Genomic DNA, 24484 nt, shown 5'->3' with positions numbered 1-24484 from the left:
GGTTTGGCTTCTCAGAGAAGCAGCCAGACAGCAGGCTAAGCAGACTCCACCATGGTCATGCACAGAATCCAGCTCCATAGAATGAGAATAAGAAAGTCAGTTCCTGGCAATGGGCCTGTGCTCTTCCCTTTTGGACTCCCAAAAGTTTACTAAGGGGAGCATCATCTAATGTGGTCAGGGTGTCCAAATAAATGCTTCACCCCTTCGCCATACCCTTCTCTTGGAGCCACTTACTGGACACCAGCTGGCTGACCGTAGGGGTCTCTGAGCAGGTGATCGGGACGGGAGCAGAGGCAGCAGGCTTGGCCGCTGGGGCTGGGCTGGCGATGACCACGGCCGGCTGGGGCATGGCTGGTGTGGGCTGGATGGGCTGCACCTGTGAGAAGAAGAGCCAACAAACCCCCGCTGCCCGTCTGCCTGGCTCAGCGGGGTGGAGTCTCTGGGCAGTCCAGAGGCAGAGCAAAAGCGGGCATGGAATCCTCCTTCACCCAGCACACTTTTACCTGTGCCCCATCAAAAGGCAAGATTAGAAGCTATGCATTAGCACCCACTCAATGATGATGACCTCCAAAATAAGCATAGGATGTGCCCCACTGAGCCGAGGCCTTGTAGGTGTCTATGACCGGGGCAGGTCAGAGGCTCAGAAAGGTTCAGCATACTTGGTCAAAGCTCCAAGTATCCGCCCTTGAGATAACTGCTCTCAAGTCTCTGCCCTCAAAGGAGAAACCTAAACCTGATTCTAGAGCCACTACACCCCAAATATCCATTAATGCGTGCAAGCATGTGTGCTAAGTTGCTTCAGTCATTTCCAAATCTGTGCAACCATATAGACTGTAGCCTACCAGGCTCCTCTCTCCATGGGACAGTCCAGGCAAGAATACTGGAGTGGCTTGCCATGCCCTTCTCCAGGGGATCTTCCCCACCCAGGAACTGAACCAGTATCTCCTGCATCTCCTGCATTGGAGGCGGATTCTTTACCTCTGAGCCACTGGGAAAACTCCATATCCATTAATAGGTAACTGGCAAATGACTTTTGGGACCTCACTACAGTAAGACACTGTGCAGCCATGAAAAAGAATATCTCTTAATAACTGCCATGGGAAGACCTCTGAGTCACAGTGCTAAGTGAAAGAAAAAAAAAAAGTAAGGTGAAAAACAATTTTTATGGAATATTTCCTTTAAAAAAAATATGAATTTTCAAGAAAAAATATTCTGGAGTCATATAAAGCAAAATGTCAACAGAATTTATCTCTGGAAGTGGAGTTAGAAGGGATTTTTACTTTTTAACATCATACATAATATTGGAATTTTAATAAACAGCTTATATCATATTTACAATCAGGATAAATGATAAATATATGAAATCAGTATTTGAAGTATGTTTTTTTTAAGCTTCCTGAAAGTGCAGATTTCTCTAGGATGGGCCTTGTTCCCTGAATTCTGCTTCCTGGTAGCTTAAAGTCATTCCCTCGTCATCCCCAGGGTCTTGTTTGGAGCTCCTTGTCTCTGGCTAGAATTCTTTAAGCTGTCTCCTAATAGCTGAGGGCCAAAGAATTGATGCCTTTGAATTGTGCTGGAGAAGACTCTTGAGAGTCCCCTGGACAGCAAGGAGATCAAACCAGTCAATCTTAAAGGAAATCGACCCTGAATATTCACTGGAAGGACTGATGCTGGAGCTGAAGCCCTGATATTTTGGCTCCCTAATGTGAAGAGCCGACTCATTGGAAAAGATCCTGATGCTGAGAAAGATTGAGGGCAGAAGGATAAGGGGGAGACAGAGGATGAGATGGTTGGATGACATCACCGACTCAATGGACGTGAGTTAGAGCAAACTTTGGGAGATGGTGAAGGACAGGGAAGCCTGGCATGCTGCAGTCCCTGGGGTCGCAAAAAGTTGGACCCGACTGAGTGACTGAACAACAACAAATAGGACTCAACTCTCACCACAGTCCAATTCTTGGCTCCACCTGGATAACAAAGGGAATTTTTAAAATACACATCTAACTAGCCACTTCCCTGCTAAAAACTCTCCGGTGACTCCCCATTACCTAATAATAGTGATAATGATAAAAGCACCATTTTTTTACACATTTTACACACATTTCACTTTGTGTACCAACCTTCCGTGTAATGTACCCTTTAACATTCATAACTTAAGTTGGTACTCTTATCATTCCCATTCTATAAATGAGGCTGAGGTTATTCAATGAAGCTGGGAAGCAGCATATCACATTTGAGAACCACAAGCCTCAACATCACCTAGGAACTTGTTAGAGATGTGAATCCTTCAGCCCCACTCCAGACCAGTTACTATATGAGACTCCAAGGTGGGCCCTGGAAATCTGCATCCTAGCAAGCCCTCCAGGTGGTTCTTCGGCACACTCGAGTTTGAGAACCCCTGCTCTGGCACACTGTACTTTCTGCAGTTCTGTCGAAGTAGAAGAATCTCTCATCCAACCCATCCCTTTAGATTAGTTTAACGTCGTACTCTGTGAAGCCTTGTCAAACTCCTTAGTCAGCAGACTGGGTTCCTAAAGCACCTTATCCTGCCCCATCAGAGCCTTTGCCACACTGACTTTAATTGTCTCTGATGCTGGGCTACCTAAGGCAAGGAAGGGCATCTTATTCATCTCTATATCTTCAGCACTGGAATATAGCAGGCACTCAAAAACTGCTCCTAGAATGAACATGTGAGGGAATAATCGATGCCACAGTGCAGAGTGGAGGAGGGGTGTAGGGATGAAGGGGTGAAGAGGAGGAGGGTGCAGAACGAACCTCCCAGGGCCTTTCCAGCAATTTGTTCACCCTGGAGTTGATTGAGCCTCAATTAACATTTTTTTTTTTTTGGCCTCACCCTGCAGCATGTGGGATCTTAGTTCTCCTACCAAGGATCGAACCTGTATCCCCTGCACTGGAAGTACAGGGTCTTAAGCACTGAACCACCAGGGAAGTCCCAAGGCCCAGTTTACTTTGACCACCCTTCTCTGGCCTTCTCAGAGTGGCACTGGCCTCTGAGGGCACATATACACGTTTGGTGTGTGAGGGTAAGGGGTAGGGCTGGTGGTGGTGTTTTTCCAGGCAGAGCACATGTGAACCAAAGGGACCTTCTACCTTGAGCCTCCCTCCACTTTGGGGAGGTATCCTGCTTTCCCAGGGGCTTTGGAAAATAATGTCCTGCCCACCCTCTGGAGGGAGGCCGCTCATGTCTGACAGCACTGCCTGCCACCCTCCCCCAACCCAGCCCGTGTACCTCACTCTTAGCAGGGGACTCAGGAGTGCTTGGCTTCCGGACAGCCACAGGAGGAGGCAGGGGGCTGCTGGCCAGGGTCGCGATCACCTGGCCCTGGGCGTTCAGCAACAGCTGGGGGGTCACAGCCTGGACCTGCAGGCTTTGGGCCGGTGCTGGTGCCGCCACGCTAGCCGAGTTCACTACCCAAGGAAGTGTTCCAATAACCTGGGAGGAAACACAGGGACCCCAAGTGTGAGGGTAGCGTCCAGCTCCACCCCCAACCCAAATCCCCACACTGGCAGGAAGGGACTTAGACAAGTCACCTAACCCTTCTGGGCCTCAGTTTCTTCACAGTAAAGTGAAGGATTCACACTCTAGGGGCTGCTTCTCTATTCTCTCCAGAGCCATGAGGGAGCAGGAATGGGTCCACATGTGAAGCTCTGCTCTGCCATACTTTAACTAGCTTAATTTCTCCGCACCTCAGCCTTCTCCCCTGTAAAATGGGAACAAAAATCTCCACCCAGCAGGTTGTACTCAGAATGAAGTGGGATAATGTATGAGAAAGCACCTAGCACAGAACCTGGCCACAAAGCGAGGGCTCCCTAAATGAAAACCCCCAACTAGAGTGAGCACCGCCAGGGCTGGGGTGGGGGCTATGCCCCCGCCTGGCCTCAGTGTCAGCAGAGAGCTTCACACAGGCAGTAATGAACAGCAACTTCTCACCCTGGTTGAGTTTCTATGACCCAGTCCTGCCCCTCCCCCACAGCCAGCATCTCCACCGTCCCCACCCCTCCGCCTGGCTTTGACCACTTGCCTGACCCTGAGCGTTGGTGAGAATCTGACTGCTGATCCCTGGCATGCTGGGAATGGCGTTGGCAATGACTGGAGTTGTGGTGAGGGAGCCCAGGATCTGGGTCTGTCCCCCGAGGGAGGCAGCACTGATCTGTGGGTGGAGGAAGAGCCTTGCTCAGAGGCAATGGGGCAAGAAAGAGCCCAAGGCAGAAGGAAGAGGGCTGAGGGTATTGGGGTAGGGGTGGGGAGTAACCGATGCTGGGCAGATGTGAATGTGGGCTGCAAGCCCAAGTCTACCAACTGAATGGTATCCAGGGCCAGGGGCTACAGGAGGTGAGCAGGGAAGGGTGGGGCCACAGTCATGGAGCTAATCTTTCAGGCCAGCCCTGGGAGAGTAGAAGGGCTGGGCTGGAGAGGCTGATGTGCCTCTAGCTACATCTAACTAAAGGCCATCTACTCATGCCTAACAGCTCCACTACCAAACCAGGAGCCACACTGGACAGAGACACTGGCACGGGGCTGCGAGCCTCCAGCGCCACTTTAGCGACAGCTCACAAGTTTGCAATCCCCAGACATCATCCCACCCTCCAAGGCTGGTCCATGGTTCAGGTTCTGGAAGGTTGGGCCAGCCCTCTTGGCAGAGGTTGTCTGCTCTTGGCTGGGATGCATGGGCTAGCAGCTGCCTCGGAAGGAGCCCATCTCTGTCGAAGTGTTGGAAAAGAGCCGCATTCAGGGGGCTGGTCCTCCACCTCTATCCTCCCCCATGGGAAGGGTCAGGTTCACCCTTGGCCAGAGATCCGGTCCATCCCCGCTGAGCCTTGGGTGAGGGCAGCAGCTTACGATTCCTGGACTGAAAGCGAAGCCTGCAGGCTGAACGGTGATCTGTGTGGGGGTGTCCACAGACTTGGGGGTGGGGGCAGTGGCGGTGGCAGCAGTGGGCTGCGGTAGAATGGCTGGTGAGGTCTGCAGCAGTGGCTGGGGCTGGAACAGCGTCTGGGGCTGGGCCGGTGGTCGGGGCTGGGCGGGCGAGGAGGCCTGGGCTGGTGGGGCGGCTTGTACAGGCGCCGGGAGAGCGGTGTTCAGCACAGCAGCTGCTATGGAGCAAGGCAGAGACAGAGGCGCTCAAATGCCTAGCCGCAGGCCAGAGCAGCTCCAATCCCAAGGGATCTGGTACAAGAACGAGACGGGGGTCAGGGCACTGGGGTGGGGGCACAGGCTGCTGTGATTCCCTTGATCCTTGCAGGGGTGGCACATGCCAACATCTCTCATCCCCCCTCCCTAGGGCCTGGAGATGTGTAGGTTCAGAACCAGAAGTGGAATCTTCTTGCAGTCCTTCTCAGGAGGCTGGTCACAGGGTGAGGTCTGGCGTAGGGGGAAGGGCAGTCCCAGACAGTTGGCTGGAGGAAGACAGGCCTGCTGGGCCAGCGTGGTGTCGTGGCCTAGAGTCCTGATGTGGTGCAGCAGCTCTGTGGCTGGGGGCCTGGGACACCAGATCCAGACTCCAGGGCTCTTGCCCTGGGAGGGCCGCGGGGTTCAGAGTCCAACATGGCAAACACGAGCAGGGAAGGTAGTGGAAGGTGGCGGGGGCCTGGTGCAGTCCTGGGGAGAGTTGCCGTTACCTTGGAGACTGGCTAAAGGTGGCTTGAAAATTCCCCCCGTGGGAGAAGCAGCGGTCAGTCCTGGGAGGGCAGCCACGGTTGCAGTAGGAATTGTCCACACGGCCAGCCCCTGTTGACCAGCCACTTGACCTGCAATACTGATGGGGATAAGAAGAGGTTGAGTAACTGCCCCTGCTGGAACCATAACTCCTGTCAGAACTGTGGCTAAGTTTTCCTGAGTCAAGACCTGCAAAAGCAAACAAGATTTCAAAAAAGAAAAGAAAAAATAAAAAATCAACATCAACAGCGCAAACGCTGGGTCTCTTAGACCCAGCTGAGCACACACAAAGCATTCTGAGGGGAGGGGGTAAAAGGCTGCATGAGGTTAGGGAAGAGATGAGCCCTAGCTGGAGGCCCATCCCTGAGGAGGGACCTGGACTGGACTATCCAATCTTTGGAGAAGCAGCCCACATCAGGGCCCAGCCCTGCACAAGGATCAGAAAGGGTCACAGGTCTCTCCCACCATGGTTGGCTGCCTCCTAAGCCTTCCCTGGGTCTTTGCCCACGGGACCAATGCTTTGTGATCAGGAAGCAGGGGCAGGGGCTGGTGGAACTGAGTCATCAAGGCCCACAGAGGCCTCTGGGAAGCTATAATGGAGGACACTCCTGATGGACACCTTGGATATCTGTGTGTGCAGTGAAAGATGTCACAGGGTGCTCAGTCTGCCTGGAGGCCCCTGGAGCAGCTTCTTGCTGTGCTGGGGCTGCCCTCTGCTCTAAATGAGGAGCTATTAACTCTTCCAGGCACCCTCTAGAGGGGCTGACACGGGTATTCATGCATTCAATCATTAGATGACTTGAAGGAGTCACTGTAATCTTATAATCCTTGCTGGACCCGAGGGGATTACCTGACAAATGCAGATTTACTTTTCCCAGGGGGCCTGCTCTGGGACAGGGGAAAGGCCAGGGGTCCCTAGTAGGAGATTCCCTCCCTCAAGCCACAGCCCCTTCCCTGTTCTGCCTCCTGAAATTCCCAGACCCCATGGCCAGCCCATGTTGGCTATCCCATGCCTTGCTCTTGCCCACTGCCCTCTGTCTAGCTCCCTGGGGTGGCCCTTACCTGGGGGGCAGCTTGTACAGCCAGTGACGTCAGGGTCTGTGATGCCTGAGGCTGGCATGGAGCTTGGCTGAAGGTGGCAACGGCAGGGGCAGGGCTCGAAGGCATCCCCGGAAGCGACTTCACTTCATGCAGCATTGGGAGAGAGAGGGACAAGGAGTGAGCCTGCTGTGAGTGGGACAACTCTCAGTCCCACATTGTGTTTCTGCACAACCAAGGGTGATCTCTGGTCTTCCCTGGCCCAAAGAGGGAGTTGCCCCAAAGTTACTGGTAGTGAGCATGGGAGGCTGGAGAGCCCTGTGCCAGACCTGGAAGGTAGACCACCCTCGTCCCACATGTAGATGAAGAAAATGCAGACCCAGGCACAGCTGGGTATCAGCCTCATGTCTCCTGGCTTGGTAGGATGCTAGGACCTATCACATAACCAGCAGTAGAAATGAACACGTGTCAGGGAGAGAGAAGCCAGAATCAATGGGATTGATTGGCTCATCCAGCAACTGGATCAACGGTCACTCTACCTGCAGGCTACTTTGGGGATGCAGTGCTGACTCAGGGAAGGGGTAAGATTTCTGCAGGGTGAAGCCTAGGAAGTGACATGTCATGGCCACACTCAGGATCCCAGGGGCTCTCCAGGCCAGATAACTTTTCTCTGCCATTCCCTGAGGTCTGAAGTCTGATGAGCAGCTTTTAGGAGGCTCTAAAGGAGCTTCCCATGAATTGTAGCTTTTCAACCAAGTGAGAGCTTCCTTTCCCTACCTGGAGTTAGTCAGGTAGGGACCCCTACCAGAAAAACTCTTCAAAGTCACATAACAATATGGAGAAGGGTTATTTAATATATAGTGAGACATTACAGGGAGTCTAGGTGTTGGGTGTTAGACCAGATGAGTGGCTTCTTAATGATGGCTGGGCATAGGTTTCCAAACTCTATTCTAGGCCAACTGAGTCAGAATGTCCAGGAGTGGAGGCCGACAACCTCACATCTCTCTCTCTTTCTTTTAAGCTCCCTTGTGGTACACCACATGGACAAAATGGGAACCACTGAACTAGAGATCCTTCCAAGCATGCATTCCCAGCTCCTGTTTTAATCTGGAAAGGCACCAACCTAAGCCAGGACTATTCACAGTATACAATTTAAAAATCCAGATTGCTTCAAGGATGAAAGAGACAAGCAACCACAAAAACCATATAAAATACCAAAGAAAACCAAACAGCAGATTTATGTCCACTGTGAAGGGGAAATATATTTCTAACTATTGAAAAAAAAAAAAGAGAAGATAAGGATAATCTGAACCTCTGAGAATTTAAAAAATATTTTACTTGACAAAGTGTCATGAAACCGGGACTTCCCTGGTGGTCCAGTGGTTAAGAGTCTGCTTTGCAATGCAGAGGACGCAGGTTCAATCCCTGGTTGGGAAACTAAGATTCCAAGTGTTGTGGAGCAACTAAGCCCAGGCATTGCAATTACTGAACCCGTGTGCCATAACTAGAGAGTCCATGCGCCACAGTGAAGGACCAACAAAGACCCAATGTCCTGCAACTAAGACCCGACACAACCAAATAAATAAATAAAAACAAGCAACAATATCAGCTATTGTTTATTTTTTTTTAAAGTGTGATGAAACCTATAAAGGAAACTGAGGAAATGTAACAAGCATGAGTGATGAAAGCTTACCATCTGAAGAAATAAGTCATTCCATTAGGATACATTTCCAGAGTAAGACTATGGGATCTAGGATTCGCCTACATTCAGGTTTTGTTTTTGTTTTTGTTTTTTTTGCTTCCTGCTAGACTGCTTTTCAGGAAGAATGAACCAATTTGTGGAATCACCAACAATGTACCTGTTTCTCCACAGCATAATCCAGTTTAGATTTTATCATGATTTCTTTTTCTGGCTTCAGAGGCATAGTGGTACCTCTTGGCCGACTACTTTTCCTCTCATTGATAGCAAGGTTTTGTGTGTTTTCCCATGTAATGATTTCCTACTGTGTAAACAATTCATTTCTCTTCAAAAGGAATTTTAGTGGACTACACCTCAAAGAAAACTAGAACAAAAGGGCCATTCAAAGCAGCTGTTTATGACAATGAAAAAACCAGGGAGTTTGATAATAGCCAAAGCCAAAATCAGTGAGTGAATCTGTTAATAAAGGACACAGAATATGAAATAGTATGGTGGTAAGTGTCATACTATTTAGCCTGCCCTCAGGGGCCACACCTATAAAAATACATATGTGTGACAAGGTCTGGGTAATAGAGTGACACAAATCACTAGATTCATTTTTCATCTGGAAAAAGTTTTCTATTACTTAGTTTTAAGAGGAAACTCTTCTCAATATTTCATATGCAGAAACGTTCTATCAAAGCTACAATTTAAGCTGGCAACTTCTTAGGAATTACTACTAACATACCTCCCCTACCTGCTTGACCATGACTAAAATTCCTTTACAAAGAAGACTTTAATGAAAAGCTTCATTATATAAACTTCTGGAATAAGATGCACACGACCATGAACACTCATGCTAAGGTGTAAATTACTGGTTTTGGATCCATTTCTGAGAGTAAGTTTGGGGTAAGGAATAGAATTAAGGCACTAGAAGAAATGAGATATGGAACGTGGATAAAAGGGTAAAAAAAAAGGTAAGCACTGTAGGGGGCTTCCCTGATGGTTCAGATGGTAAAGAATCTACCTGCAGTGCAGGAGCCGCAGGAGATCCCAGGTTCAATCCCTGGGTTGGGAAGATCCCCTGGAGGAGGGCATGGCAACCCACTCCAGTATTCTTGCCTGGACAATCCCATGGACAGAGGAGCCTGGCGGGCTACAGTCCATGGGGTCACAAAGAGTTGGACATGACTAAAGCAACTTAACACACATACACACACACACAAGAACTGTGGGCAAACCTGGAAAACCTCCCAGATTTCCTGAAAAGGGGCTCCATCCCCACAACGGAGAGGAATGGAAAGGGTGGCCGAGATGGAGAATCCTTGTTTTTCCTGCCTACTCACCAGGACACTGGGCCCGGACCCTTCCTCAACAAGGAAGCAGAACATTGCCAGGCTAAGGAAAAATGTGTCTTGTCATTCCTTTACTCAAAAGGAGAAAAAAATAAAATACCAGCATCCCAGATGGATCTATATACTGATTTGCAAGTACAGTAAGGGAGGTGAGATCTTGAAGTGTTTTCGCCTGTTTTCTGTTCTCTTTGCTCCTTCATGGCTCTTCCTCTTGGCCCACCCCTTCTCCCCCAACCAGATCACCAATCTAGGGAAGTGGTGAAGTTCAGCAGAAGGCAAAGTGAGATGAACCATGGCTTTCTGGGGGAACTGGCAAAGGAGGCCCCAGGCTTTCTGCAAAAAGAGATGTCTATTCTCAAGGTGTTACTGAGGAAAGTCAATGAAAGGGTGCCCTGTGCCCAGAAAGCAGTGCCTACAACCAGTGCCAGCTTTTAGAACAGCCTGGCCATCTCACAGCTGTATGTACTGTAGGGTCATTAGGGGAGACAGTGTGAGTCAATCAGCCACATCCATTCCCCATGCAGGAGAATCAAACTCATGCCCTAAAGTCACCTTTGGAGAAAAACAGCCCAGATAAGCCCACCAGGCTAGGCACGTGTCAGTCCAGCCAGGAGTGAGGAGCTGTGATTCTACAAGGCCCTCCCTAACACACATTCTTAGCCCAGTGTGGGTAAGATGCCCTTCCATCCCCAGCTCCTGGCACCTCCCAGCTCCACCATAAAAGGTACTGATTTGCAAGGGCTGGCAGTATCCTAAAGGTTAGGTCCTCTCCGCCTTGAGCCTGAGGGTCTGGTTTAGACCTGGGAGTCCTCTCTGAGGTTAATTCAATCCCGTTGGTGTGCATGTGCAGTTACGGCAAATTCTGAACAAAAGATACAAAGAGATCAAAAAACCCAACGGCCACTTTTGAAGAGCTTAGAGCAAAAGCAGAGGACTGCGCATGCCCCCTGCACACACCACCTAAGGGGTGGGCAAAATACCTAAGCCACCCTTTCAGCCTGACCCCTGGACACATCCCTACCTTCACCCCATATAAGGAACAAGCTGGTCCTCCCTCAGGGAGCGATCAAGCAAGGGAACCTGTTGCTTGTTCTCACTTCCCTCTGCTGCAGCAGGGGCCCCAGGAAAGCCTTGTCTGAAAATAAAGAAAATTCAATCCCCTCAGCTGGGCCCCACCACTCTCCTCCCACCTCAACCTGACCTGTCCCAGTTTAGGTCGGTAAATAACAGAAAACAGTCCCTCATTCCAGGGATTGAGGAGTGGCGTAGGAGCTGAACAGCAGTACAGGCTGTGACCAGAGGCCTGCCCAGTGGACAGGAAGACAACACACCCCTAAAGCCACCTAGCCCCCCTGGGATTCATGCTGGCTCCCCAGGGGGAACACAGGAAGGGACTCAGGTGGAGCAATGGGCCCTGGGAGCAGTGGCCTCGTACCAGTTGCCTCCACAGAGGAGTCTGGGTTGTCTGGGCCAGCTTCACCAGCAGCTTCACCAGCTTCAGCACGGCCTCCACTCTGGGAGCCCTCGGTGGCCACAGCCTCCAGTGCTTTGCCCTCCTCCTCAGCAGGGATCTGGGCATCCACTCCAACCTCCAGAACTCGGATGGTCTCATGGCCTGACATCACGATGACCTGTGAACAGAGGAGAGGGACACTGCTAGGGGAAGAGGCTGATATAGCCTCTGGGGAGCTAGAGCTCTAGGTGTGACTGAGGCAGAGAGGACAGAGTATCTCAGACTGCAGACCTCCTGTCCTGAGAACTGTGTGCTCTGTGAGAATTCCCAGAGCCTAGAGCTCCCTGATTCCAGGGAAGGAAGTGCTAGGAGAGAGCAGGCCCTGGTGACAGGGGGAAGGGTCTGACACAAGCTAGAAAAAGTCCCACCGAGAGAAACCACTTGAAGACATTTTTATTTGCTCTCTCTTTAGCTCTCAGTTCAGGGACTGGTAAATGGCCTCACCCACAGCCTTGCCAGGATGTCTTCTTGGCTGGTAGGATACTGGAGTGTGGTTACAATGACCCCTAACACAGGACCCACAGCTTCAGCTGGGACAAGACAGGAATCCCTCTGCATGTCCCTCCAAACATTACAGGAGTGGAAAATGAATGCTCCAGGATGCTGTGGAACTTTTGAAGTTCATGGTTCCTTAATGTCCAAAACCCTGAGGTTAGAGGCCATGATTTCCTTGCAAGCTAACTTCTTGAAGTGAGGGTCAGGAATTCTGAAGGCACGGCCTCTTGCTGGTCCTCCTGGACTGGAGCTTTGTACCCTGTAGACCTGCTGCTCCAGCGTGCCATCTGGTGTGTGCGTGCTCTAACCTGGCACCTCCTCGAGGGGAGCCCCCATGCCCAGTGATGCAGGTGGCCCCTGGGCCTCCTTGGAACACTGGCTCTTCCCTCCTGCTCAGACAGCCAGCACTTAGTGCTTTACCTCCAGCACTGACATGCTTCCCCCCTGGGTCATTCAAGAATCAGGGACATTAAAAAGCTCTGCCTCAGGCCTTCCCTGCGATTCTCCTGGGCCCAAAGCCACTCCCACCACACACTCCTTGGGACTGAAAATTGGATCCAGCCAGAGACTCTGCTGGAAAAAAGCAACTATGTGACCCATCAGGGGAGTATGAGTGAAATAACCTTCCCAAGCAGTTCCCTTTCTGACTCAAACCTGACTATGAGAAACTTTACTCCAATTACATTTTAATAGTTGTTAATCTTTTTTTCTCCTTTAAAAAATACAGAAGTATTTTTACATAAAAAATACATAAGGGAATCCCCTGGTGGTCCAGTTGTTAGGACTTGGTACTCTCGCTGTCAGGGGCCTGGGTTCGATTCCTGGTTGGGAAACTAAGATCCTGAAAGCTACAAGGTATGGCCAATTAAAAAAAAATTTACATAAGTAATAAAAGGTCATTGAAGGAAAAATTAGAAAATGATATATAACCAAGAAAAATAAATAAGTTCCCTGATAGCCAAATCTTTCCCCATATTAACTTATACATATTTCACTTTTTAAAGTCAAAACTAAAGTCCCCAAACCCAGCCCCTGAAAAATCCTAGCTGGCAACCACATCTGGATGGGTCAAGTGATCATGAACGTTGGTAAGAAACAGACAACAAGGGGCTCTATGGAGTTTTCCTCCTTGCCCACAGCCCTCAATCCATCACCCTCCCCCTCCCCACCCCCACCTCTTCCTGCTAGAAAAGATACCTGCTCATTGACAGTCAGAGATGAGTCTGGCCCGGCTCCAGGATCCATGGTCACTTGTCAGGGTGGGGTGGGGGCTGGCCCACACCTACACATTCTGCAGGGTGAGATGAGATGGGAAAAGCAAAGGCTGATGTGACAACGTAAGACAATTTCCATATCATCTCAGAAAGTCAGAAGTAGAATGGTAGGCAGAGAGAGAAGCTAGGTTCTCTCAGGTATGTGTAGAAGTGAAGGAAATAGGAGTCTAAGGATTTTAAAATTAAAATGTCTGACTTCCTGCAGCATCCTAGGACAACCTACACTCAGGAGGAGCCAGGGTAACAAGAAGAATGGGGGTGGGGAAGCAGACGTCTGTCCCCGGGAGTTCCCCAGTCCAATGGGAAAGAGCAGACCCAGCAAAACCAAAGTGACTCTGACCCAGACACTCAGAACCAGACACAAGTAAGGAGCACTCTGGGTATCACAGCGATTCTCAGGGGAGTGGTCTGAGCAGACTTCCCCAGAAGAGATGGCAAAGATAGGAATAAATTGAAACAGTTGTCTCAGACTTTAATGTGCCTGGAACACATTAAAACTGCAGACTCCCCACCCCAATTTTCCCAGACCAAACATCTCCAGGGAGTCTGATTCAGTAGGTGGGTCCCTCAGGGGTTTCTGCGGCAGTGGCCCAAGAACCACACTGGCCTTTAACATGGGAGGCAGGACAACATACCAGATGGTGGAGCAGCGGCCACATGCAGTGAGTGAGAGAAGACCGTGTGAAAACAAACGGTCTGGCTGGAGCCACTAACCACAGTCACAAGAAATAAAGGTAATAACTAGGACAATTGGTTTTAGACACTGAAATAGAGAAGAAGCAACTAACATTTTTATTCGGAGTGCTCACTGTGCTAAGCATTTTATGGAATACTAATTCACGTACTACTCATCCCTGCTCATGCTGGGGTATGGGAGCATTAGCATCATCATGTTATAGATGAAGACACTCAGCTTGGAGAAGTGTTCTAGATGCCTCACCTTTCTCTTCCTCCTCCTCTTCTACCCCTGGGTTTGTTTCATTGGGCTTCATTTTGTTGTTGTTATTTGATTAATTGAGGTAAAATTCACATGACATCAAGTTAAATGTACAACTCAATGGAATTCAGTACATTTATAGTACGTTTACAGTGTTATGCAACCATCACCACTATTTAGATCCAGAACATTTTCATCCTCCAAAAGGAAATTCCATGCCCATTAGCAGTTACTCTCTTTTCTTGCCCTTGGCAACCACGAATCTGCTTTCTCTCTTTGGATTTGCCTGTTCTCAGTATTTCACATGGGCTTTCCTGATGACTCAGATGGTAAAGAATCTGCCTACAATGCAGAGACCTGGGTTCAATCCCTGGGTTGGGAAGATCCCCTGGAGAAAGGAATGGCTACCCACTCCAGTATTCTTCCTTGGAGAATTCTATGGACAGAGGAGCCTAGCAGGCTACAGTCCATAGTCATAATGACTCAGACACGACTGAGAGACTAACACTATTATTTCATATATTAATAAATGGAATCATTTGATATAGGGACTTTTTGTGTCTGGCTTCTTTTACTTTGCAGAATATTTTCAAGGTTTATCCATAGCACGTATCGGCGCTTCATTTCTTTACACGGCTGGATAAAATTTCATTGTATAGGCTCTTTCACTCTCCAGGGAAGGCAGAGGCACAGGTAAACCAAGACTTCGTTTCCAAGATGAAAAGTCCATCAGACTCAGCTGTGACTTTACCCAGCACTCTGTAGGTCTATGCTAATCCACCACCTCCCCATACAAATAGTTCAAGAAAACAACCTATGAGTGCAACATTTAAAGGGCAATTAAGGAAAACAAGATCTTCATTTAATTCTCATAAATAAATGGAGTGGTAAAGCATCTCAAAGTCGAGAATGAAAAAAACAATCAGATCTTTTCAGAGAAGACAGGATCCTTAGCAAAAGAAAAACTGGAATTTCCAGAAAATTTTAAACACACAGTGAGTTAGAAGAGTTTATATTTGAAAAATACTTTAAAGAATATTGATGCAGGACTTCCCTGGTCTTCCAGTGATTAAGACTCTGCACTTCCAGTCTAGGGAGGCAGGGGGAGACAGATGCAGGTTGGATCCCTGGTCAGGGAACTAAGATCCCACATGCCACGTGGCGCAACCAAAAACAAACAAACAAAAAATGATGCATATGAATCTAAATCACTGGATACTGGGTCATGCAAGGTCCTCCAAAACGATTTTGTGAATGAGAATCTTTCCAAACAAGGATTAAATGAAGAAAAAGCCAAATTGGCCAAATCAGTGAAGGAGATTCCAGAGAAAGATCTTCAGAGGTTAAAACTAGTCAAAATGCATCACTCAAAGGATGACCTGTCCCAGTTACGGTTGTTAATAAGGAAGCAAAGACACTGTAGCTAGATGTTGCTCTGTGAGGGGCAGTCAACTAAGTTCCAAAAGGACAAGAAACTGAACCTCACCCAGTTGATAGATCACTGTGGGTAAGATGATAAATTGCTCCACTGTAACAGAAATGAAGATGAATTCATAAGAGTTTCATTCATAATTTTTTCTCCAGAGAATCTCTGAGAATGACAACATAATAAAAAAGATACTTGCACATTTTAAAGAGAAGGTATAAACCACTAGAGCTTAGAGGAAGGTATCCTGATGAACACCAATTTATGAAGTTTGTTATTATCCAAATATAAACCAAGTTCTAAAATAAGGTTTCAGTATTTTGGAGAAATCTGCCAAAGGAAATATTTAAATAAATATGTGAAAATTTTAAATAGTGATTAAAAAATAATTTGGACAATTTTGGAAGTCAGTTTTAATACACTGTTCTGTATATTGTGGCAAAAAAAAAAAGTTTTACTGTAAATGTTAAAAAGCAGTCCAACCTGATAAATGTCTAAACCTAAATGAGTCTAAAAATGCTGGCCTCTCTTATTTTATGACTCTTGTTTCCATCCATTTATCATATATTTCCATCTGGATAGTCTAGCACATAATTAAACTCATATGTCAAAAAAAAAAAAATCCCACGGTATGGATATGCCATATTTTGTTTATTCAATCATCCACTGATTGATATTTTGGTTGTTTCTACCTTTCTGCTACTGCGAATAGTGCATCTATGAATCTTTGTATACGAGTTTTTGTTGGAACACCTGTTTTCAATATGGGGGTATTTATCTAGGAGTGCCACTGCTGGCTGATCCCAGGGGTTTTAGGGGTTTCACTCCAGTGACTGTAGTAAATAGTACATCTGGATGGCCTGCCTCATTTGAGCTCATGATGTCATGCAGTGTCCACAGCCTGACAGCAATGAAGAGAGATGATCACCTGTCAGTTTTGAGAGAAGGGGCTCCCATGACTACCCCAGAAGTAGAACCTCAGTGCATACATAGATCACAGCAGAGCTGCTTTGGTTAAAGCTGGGACAGGAGCCAGTGCCCAGCCACAGCATGCCCCTTTGCCTTCTTTCTCCAGTGAGTTGAGTTTGAAAAATACCTGAATCAAACCTGGCAAGGCTAACAGATGGCTCACTTGTCCCTGGCTCTCCTGTGCTAGCATCTAAAAACACAGGCAGCCTCGGAGGGAGGATAAACAGCAGGTACTGAGGCATTTGTCTCCAACCCAAAAATCCAGAGGTCCAGGACCATCCAGGACTCTCAGTGGCAGAAACGGAGTTAGAGGACCTGGTTCTATTCATCATTCTCCTTTGGGAACTGCTTTGGGCTTAGGTAATCTTCCAAGACAACCAGGAGGAGCAATGAAGTCTAAAACAAATCAGAACCCCCTAGAATAGCCTGAGATCCTATAAGAAAAATCCTGAAATGCTTTGTCCTTTGTTTATTCAACAAATACTTCAGTGGCCACTATGTGCTGGGCATTGGGAATACAGTGGGGAAAAAGCATGTTCCCCAGCTTTGTCACGGAGAAGGCAATGGCACCCCACTCCAGTACTCTTGCCTGGAAAATCCCATGGACGGAGGAGCCTGGTAGGCTACAGTCCATGGGGTCGCTAAGAGTCGGACATGACTGAGCGACTTCACTTTCACTTTTCTCTTTAATACACTGGAGAAGGAAACAGCAACCCACTCCAGTATTCTTGCCTGGAGAATCCCAGGGACGGGGGAGCCTGGTGGGTTACCGTCTATGGGGTCACACAGAGTCGGACACGATTGAAGCGACTTAGCAGCAGCAGCAGCTTTGTCAAGAAGTCAACAGTCTAATACGGGCATCAAGGAAATAAAAAGATAACGACAATATAGTATGTTTAAGTGTCATGGTGGATGAATAGAGGGTGGCAGAAGATACACTAAAGGGATATCTAATGCACTTTTATGTGGTCCTTTGCCCCTTGTTCCAGGGTGGCATGTGTTTCAGACATAAAATTTGATAGTACATGAAGCATCTTGTGACATGTAGAGGAAAATGGAATTTGTTGTATGAGATTCAGACTTTTAATGCAGACTCATCTCTGTGATTTTAATCACCTTACACTTAATGTGGTTGAGGTTTCCAAGAGGTAAAGTACCTCTCACTATAGTCATTTTGGGGGGTGGAGAGTATTCCACGTGGATTAAACGAATGAATGGAATGAGTTTAACTGGTGTTTAATTGAAAGTCACATTTGTTATGGGAAATTACCTTTCAAATTTTTGACATAATTCTCTCACATGAGATTGTTTGTTGACATCAGCATCTCCAGCTCTACATCACTTCTACATTTAAATTGTGCACCAACTTACCTCCTGCAGGGCTGCCATCTAAAAAGATCACAAGGACAGGAAGCAGGAAGCAGGAGATTAGTACAGACTGGTAGTTGGAGTTGAGCCGGATTATCCAGACAAGGATGGTTTCCTGAGGTGGTCTCACCCAGCCTGACAGCCACCAGCTGAGATCTCACCTGGGAACTTCAGACTCATATAATCCAACTACCTACTGATTGCTTACAAGATCTTATCCTTAACATATTCAAAATCAAACTCCTGATTTGCACCCCAAACCTGCTCCACCAGCCTGCAGCCTTCCCCATCTCAGCAAATGGCAGCTTCATCCTTCCATAGATGCTCAGGTTGAAAACCTTGCTGTCATCCTTGCCTTTGCTCTTATATTTCCATCTATATTGATTTCTTCAAATCCTGTTGGCTCTCCCTTCCAGGGCACCCAGAATCCCTCCACTTCTTATGACTTCCATCATGGTCCATGCAGCTGTACCTGATGCAAAGGAACACAAGATGACATCCCCTCTTGCATGCAAGCATCATCTGCTCTGTTCTTAAACCATCAATCTTCAGGTGGGTTGCTACATCTTTCAAGTTTTCATTTGCTTGATGGATTTTCTGTATGTTCTCCCACCCGTCTCCATTTCTGGCCCCAGGACATAGATTTCCCTTCCCATCTGCTGAAAAGTAATCATTATTAATGATTAATAAAAATACTATTAATGATTAATAAAAAACTGTTAATCATTATTACTAGTTTGTTGGTCCTGGGATAAATGATATTGGAAAAGAAGATTAAAAAAAAAGTATGTGTGTGTATAACTGAGTCACTTTGCTGTACAGCAGAAATTAATACATTGTAAATCAACTATACTTCAATTTAAAAATAAATTTTAAAAACAGTTTATTGGGACCCAGCCCCTTTATGCATAGTACTACACTCTCTTTGGAGACAGACTTTTGGGTTCACAATCTCAGCTTTGATATTCCCTAGCTGTGGGACTTCAGGCAAATTATTTAACCTCTCTGCCTCAGTTTCCTCATCTCTAAAAATGAGAGTAATAGCATTTACTTCATAGGGCTATTATGAAGACTGAATAAATTAATCCACATAAAATGTTTAGATCAACATAGTAAGTGCTCAGAAGATGGTAGCTATTATAAAAATTCACATATTCTCCAGGCAAGAACACTGGAGTGGGTAGCCACTCCCTTCTCCAGGGAATCTTCCTGGCTCGGATATTGAACCTGGGTCTCCTACATGGTAGGCATATTCTTTACCATCTCAGCCACCAAGGAAGCCCTTACATATATTGTCTCATTTAAATTTAGTACAGCAGTTAGGAACCTAAGTTTGGTAACTGAGGTCTTTATGCCTCACTCACCATGTTTGAAACGGGAATAACTAAGCGTTGTAGTAAATTGTGTAAGGGTTCAATAAATATGAACTGTTAACTATTATCCAATTTTGACACCAGTCCCATGAAGCCACAGAGCAAACACATAGTAAAGCTTGACCACCTGTGTGACAAGTGGGCAGATTACTTCCGTTTTTTTCAGGGATAAATAATAAGAGAGCTTATCTTGGAATTACTGTATAAAGCAAAAATAACAATTAGCTATTACAATCCCCATTTTTATTGAAGAGAAAGTTGATGATCAAAGAGAGATAATCAAATAGGCTTAGGAGAAAAACCTAGATCAAATCCCAGCTTGGTCATGAAATAGCTGTGCCATCCTGGGCAAATGACTGAATCTCTTTGAAGTTTAAGTTCCTTATCTTTAAAATGCTGATTAAATGGGCAAGCCTTATGGGGTTGTTATAATGGTGATATGAGATTAGGGCTTCCCTGGTGGCTCAGACAGTAAAGAATCAGCCAGCAATGTGGGAGACCCAGGTTCAATCCCTGGATCAGGAAGATCCCCTGGAGAAGGGCATGGCAACCCACTCCAGTATTCTGGCCTAAAGAATTCTATGGACAGAGGAGCCTGGCGGACTACAGTCCATGGGGTAGCAAAGGGTAGGACACGGCTGAGTGATTAGCACTTTCACTTTTTCATGAGATCATGCAAGTAAAATACTTAACATTGTATTCTTACAATGATCCCCATCTTTATCTATAGGAAAATGGAGATGGAGAGAGGTCAGGTGACTTGCCCAAGGGCACAGTCCACGGCAGATTCAAACTTCAAGGTCACATCACCTTGATTTCTATTCTCCTGACACCACACTAAGCCTTCATTCAGGAAATGGGAGGAAGGCTGATGGGGGCTGCTCTGGCCCCCAAAGACCAGGACACACTGGAAAGCGGAAGCTCTCAATTCTGCTCCAAATCGTTCCAGTGGTTAAGACTCCGAGCTTCCAACACAGGGAGTGTAGGTTCAATCCCTGTTCAGGGAACTAAGATCCCACATGCCTTGCAGTGTGGCCAAGAAATAAAAACGGGCTTCCCTGGTGGCTTAGATGGTAAAGAATTTGCCTGCAATGTAGGAGACCTTGATCCCTGGGTCAGGAAGGTCCCCTGGAGAAGGGAATGGCTACCCACTCCAGTATTCTTGCCTGCAGAATTCCATGGACAGAGAAGCCTGGCGGGCTACAGTCCATGGGGTTACAAAGAGTCGGACATGACTGAGCAACTAACACTTTCACTTTGGGGCTTCCCTGGTGGCTCAGATGGTAAAGAATCTGCCTGCAATATAGGAGACCCAGATTTGATCCCTGGATTGGGCAGATACCCTGGAGAAGGGAATGGCAACCCACTCCAGTATTCTTGCCTGGGAAATCCTATGGATAGAGGAGCCTCGTGGGCTACAGTCCATGGGGTCACAAAGAGTTGGACATGACTGAGCAACTAACAGTAATCAATTTACCTTCCCCAACCCCAATTCACGGACAGAGATAAATGACTTGCCAAGCTACTGGTAGACTAGCTAGCCACATACATGGGCCAGAAGGAGAGGAAAGGGCAAAAGACAGGACAGTAGTGAACAAACTTACTTCTTTACCAACCAACCATTTGTAAATTTTAGACATATATAGTCAAACAGTAAAGACTTGTTTTTAAAGACACCTTTAGATTTAGTTTCTCCTCCTGCACCCCCCACCATCCCCTTATGCCCAAACTTGATTCATTCCAGGCAGGGTGAATAGAGGGGGTAAACGTGAAAAATAACAAGAAGTATGTTCCCCTACTAGACTTTAAGGACCAAGAAAGCATATCCACTTACCATCATATCCCAGAGCCTCATAAAATTCCTGGTACACAACAGAGGTTAATGAATATGAGCTGAAAACATAAATTATGATATCAGATCATACCCTTTAGTCTCCTCATATTTCCTACCTTTTCCTCAAAATACACAGCCTATTTCAAATTTCATGCCCTCATTTTCAATACTAGGGCTACTTAAAAATGATTTCCAAGAAGTAGTATTAAGTTCTTAAGAAACCCGGTCACACTCAACCCTTCCTAATGTGCCAGTTCAGCTCTGCATTCCCAAGTCTTCCTTCATTTGGCCAGTTTCTCCGAGCCCCATTCTCTCTGTGGCCTCACTGACCCTCATTTTGACACAGAAAGAGCTTGGGGTTTAAAGGCAGAAGTCTCAGACTGAGTATTGCTTCTGTTTAAGGTAACACCTCACAGCCTGTTTCCTTATCTGTGAAATGGGGCTAAATTACAGTGTCCACCTCATGGGCTATTGTTAAATCATTAACATTTATGTAAAGCTTTTGGAACAGGGCCTGGCACACAGCAAACACTACGTAATTGCTTTAAGTTGAAGTAAAGCACTGTTCTTAATGGTAAAGTGTTATAAAAATGTGTAAGATTACTACTACGACTTTACAGTGAGCAAATCTTGGGGAGGGGGGATATGATCTTGTCCCATGTTCCTCCATAATGCAAAGACTCCTTAGAAAAGCAAATTTCTTCTGAGTCATCTCTTAATTGCTAGGTAGTACTTCCAAGAAGAGAATAACCCATCTCCTTCTCTCTCTCTCTCTCACACACACACAAAATCACTCTATATTATCTTGTTTTTTTCATGTTTATGATCTGCCTGTCCCCATCCTCATCCCACCCATCAAACTGGAATTAAAACTCCAAGACAAGGCAAATTCTGTCTATATTGTTCAGAGTTGGCACAGAGTGGATATTTTTGTTGCCCTAATGAACAAATAAATGAAGGTCTACAGCAGATATGCAAAGAAATACCAGATCACAGAAATAACACCCTGAGAAGCTGGACTTCAATCAAAACGAAATACATGGAATTATTCCTCAGAAGGCCCTGCTGGTCAACGGTGTTACCAAGAAAAGGGAGGTGGGAAATATGTTCATGAACAATTGAAGACCAGCCTTCTACTTTGGGATCAAGGAATTTGAAAGAGCAGATCCCAGCTCTCCGCAAAGAGCTTCTTTCCATTAGCCCAGGCAGGCTTCACAACCGCGTTTTATTTTCCCCCACAGCCGGCTGCGGAGGCTGTTTTGCGAAGATTTGGGGCTTCCAATGACAAATGAGTAGGGGACCTCAACGCGAAAGTGGAGGTTGCAAGGCGCCCTGCGGCTCCCTTGGCCTTGCCAGGTGAGGATGCCCAGGGAGCACATAGCGGGTCCATTATGATGACTATTTATTAATAATAATATTGTTATTAAATATTTATGAAGTGCTTGTGCTCGGCTAGACAGTGACCCTCCCACCACTCTCCCACCCTTCCAGCAGCACCTGGTCCCTAACCCCGAGTCCCACCAGTCCTCCCGGTGGATGGTGGTTGGAGAGAATTGTGACAGGTGGCTCTGGCCGCCTCATTTGACCTTGACTGCTGGGAACCCAGGCGTCCGGGTTCTCCAGTGGGGCGACAACCTTTCGCGGTCGCCACGGGGGCTGGGTAAAGAACGTCCTCGTGGTCCGTACCCAACCTGGGCTCCGGGAGCAGAAATGGGGAGGGGCCAGGTCCAAGCTCCCCACGGGATCCACCTGGCGGCCGCCCCCTCCTCCCCTCGGTCCCCGCGGGCCGGCAGGAAGGCTAGGGCGCGGTCCCCGGGGTCTCCGGCCTCCGGCGAGCGGCCACACGCCATTCAGCTCCCGGAGCTCCCCGCCGCCCCGGCCCAGCATCCCGGCGCCCCGGCCCCGGGGCATTTTTTTTCTCTTTATCATAAATATATAAATTATGCTAATTACGGGCATTGCATATTAACCAAACCCGAAACCTCCCCTGCCCGGCCCCCTCCCCCTCTGTGCAAACCCCTCCCCGCCCCGGACCCCGCTACTTACCGGAGCCCGAGCCCGAGCTGCCTTCGCCCCGGGTGCCCGGCGGCCACCGATTAGAGATTCATCTCATAGCTCGGGCCAGGGGGCCGGGGGCCGGGGCCCGGGGGCCGGGGCAGCCGCCACCCGCAGACAAAGAAGCCAGTGCGGCTTGGCTGGGCTCGGCTCGGCCCGGGAGCCGGTCGGGACCCGCCGCCGCCCCCCGGGCCCCCAGCCCCGGCTGGCCAGAGCCGAAAGGGACTCGGCGGGCTGCGCTGGGCGGAGGGGGGACGGCTGGGAAGCGAGAAGGGGAAGCGGGGGGGGGGCCGGTCAGGTATATATATATATATTTTTTTCTTCCTTTCCCCCCCTTCCACGGCCCCCCCTTTTCCCTCCCCCCCCTCGTTTTTTTTTCCCTCCTTCTGCTACTTGGATTTTTTTAGCTGCTGCGTCATGAGCATAATTTATGCAAAGAGCTTTGCCGCATGCTGCACCGCGCGCGCCAGCCGCCGGGGGCGGCGGGCTGGGCGGGCAGGCAGGGAAGGGAGGGGATCTGGGGAACCGAGAACGAGCGATGGTGGGGGCACCCTAGCCCCTTGTCACTCCCGCTCCCAGAAGCCCCACGGGCTAGCTCCCCGGACTGGAGTGGAAAGTCGATGGGGCGGGTCACGCAGCCTCGCTCCGAGGAGCATCCTGAGGTCGTTTCATTTTGGAAGGTGCGAGAGTGGGGAGCACAGAAGTCCAAACTGGGGACCCTATGCCACATTCCCGTCAGCCTATGGTTGGGGCGGTAACTCCCAGCGGCCGCCCTATCCTCTCTAGCTTGGTCAGTTGCCCTGCTCAACGTTGAAAGTCAAGTTCGTGTCCATTCCCAAGTCCCAGGCCGGGCCCCCACTGTGAGAAATGGGAGGGAACTCAGCCAGACCAAAACCAGCGCCCAACCAACCTCCGGAGCAGCTGTGCCCGAGCTCCATCTCACCCTGCGGGGAGCGAGGGGCGGGGGGAGGCGTGGGGCCTGCGCCCGAAAGCCCCCATTTACACACCTCAATAGCAGCTGTCTAGAGACTAGCTTGCCTGCTTTCTTGACCAAGTAGATGAGGAAATGTAAAAAATTGACAAAAGTTCTGTGGCATGGAGCAAAAAAAAACCCCAACGTTCTGCTTTGGTGGTGGTGATGTCGGGGAGGGTTTGGTTTAAGAGGATCCTGAAGGTAGGGGAAGGGATAGAAAGAGGCACTGTTTGAGGCTGAGGGAAAACGGACCGAGACGTTGGCAAATGAAAGAGGAAGGAGTTGGAAGAACAAAGGGGAAGAGAAAGAATGAGGGAAGAAGAATTGGGGAGGAGGGAGGATGTGTAAATCCAGTGACTGTGGGTCCCAGCTTAGAGACCTAGAGACAGCCTGCCGTCAGCCTGGGCTGCTTCCCCTCTGCCCCACCATCTACTGCCCGCCTCCCCCTACCCCCACCCCCAGGTTTGGTGGCTTATCTTTTGATGAGGTAAGCATAGACGAGTTAGAGGTAATGTGAGG

General features: G+C 48.2%; 1 protein-coding gene and 1 pseudogene across 3 annotated transcripts in view; one reads left to right on the top strand and one right to left on the bottom strand.

Annotated features, from left to right (window-relative positions):
- POU6F1 (POU class 6 homeobox 1) overlaps positions 1-23237 on the bottom strand; it is a 28246-nt gene extending 5009 nt beyond the window's left edge. The window contains exons 1-10 of one of the 3 annotated variants that reach the window (XM_081592386.1): positions 22984-23237; positions 17734-18202; positions 12954-13047; positions 11184-11379; positions 6740-6861; positions 5641-5866; positions 4862-5115; positions 4044-4172; positions 3251-3454; positions 235-376 (exon numbers count right to left, since the gene is read on the bottom strand). In XM_081592386.1, the coding sequence (XP_081448512.1) occupies positions 235-376; positions 3251-3454; positions 4044-4172; positions 4862-5115; positions 5641-5866; positions 6740-6861; positions 11184-11379; positions 12954-13001 (1321 nt within the window). In that variant the 5' untranslated portion in view covers positions 13002-13047; positions 17734-18202; positions 22984-23237. The remainder of the gene's footprint in view (positions 1-234; positions 377-3250; positions 3455-4043; positions 4173-4861; positions 5116-5640; positions 5867-6739; positions 6862-11183; positions 11380-12953; positions 13048-17733; positions 18203-22983) is intronic. The other 2 variants (XM_081592384.1, XM_081592387.1) reach the window with 2 other exon arrangements.
- Positions 14655-15562, top strand: LOC145545649 (swi5-dependent recombination DNA repair protein 1 homolog pseudogene; annotated as a pseudogene).
- Positions 23238-24484: the final 1247 nt, after the last annotated feature.

The sequence above is a fragment of the Giraffa tippelskirchi genome, chromosome 4, assembly GCF_054371585.1.
Source record: "Giraffa tippelskirchi isolate mGirTip1 chromosome 4, T2T-mGirTip1v1.2.pri, whole genome shotgun sequence".
Taxonomy (NCBI): Eukaryota; Metazoa; Chordata; class Mammalia; order Artiodactyla; family Giraffidae; genus Giraffa; species Giraffa tippelskirchi.
This window is presented reverse-complemented; position numbering and strand designations above follow the sequence as displayed.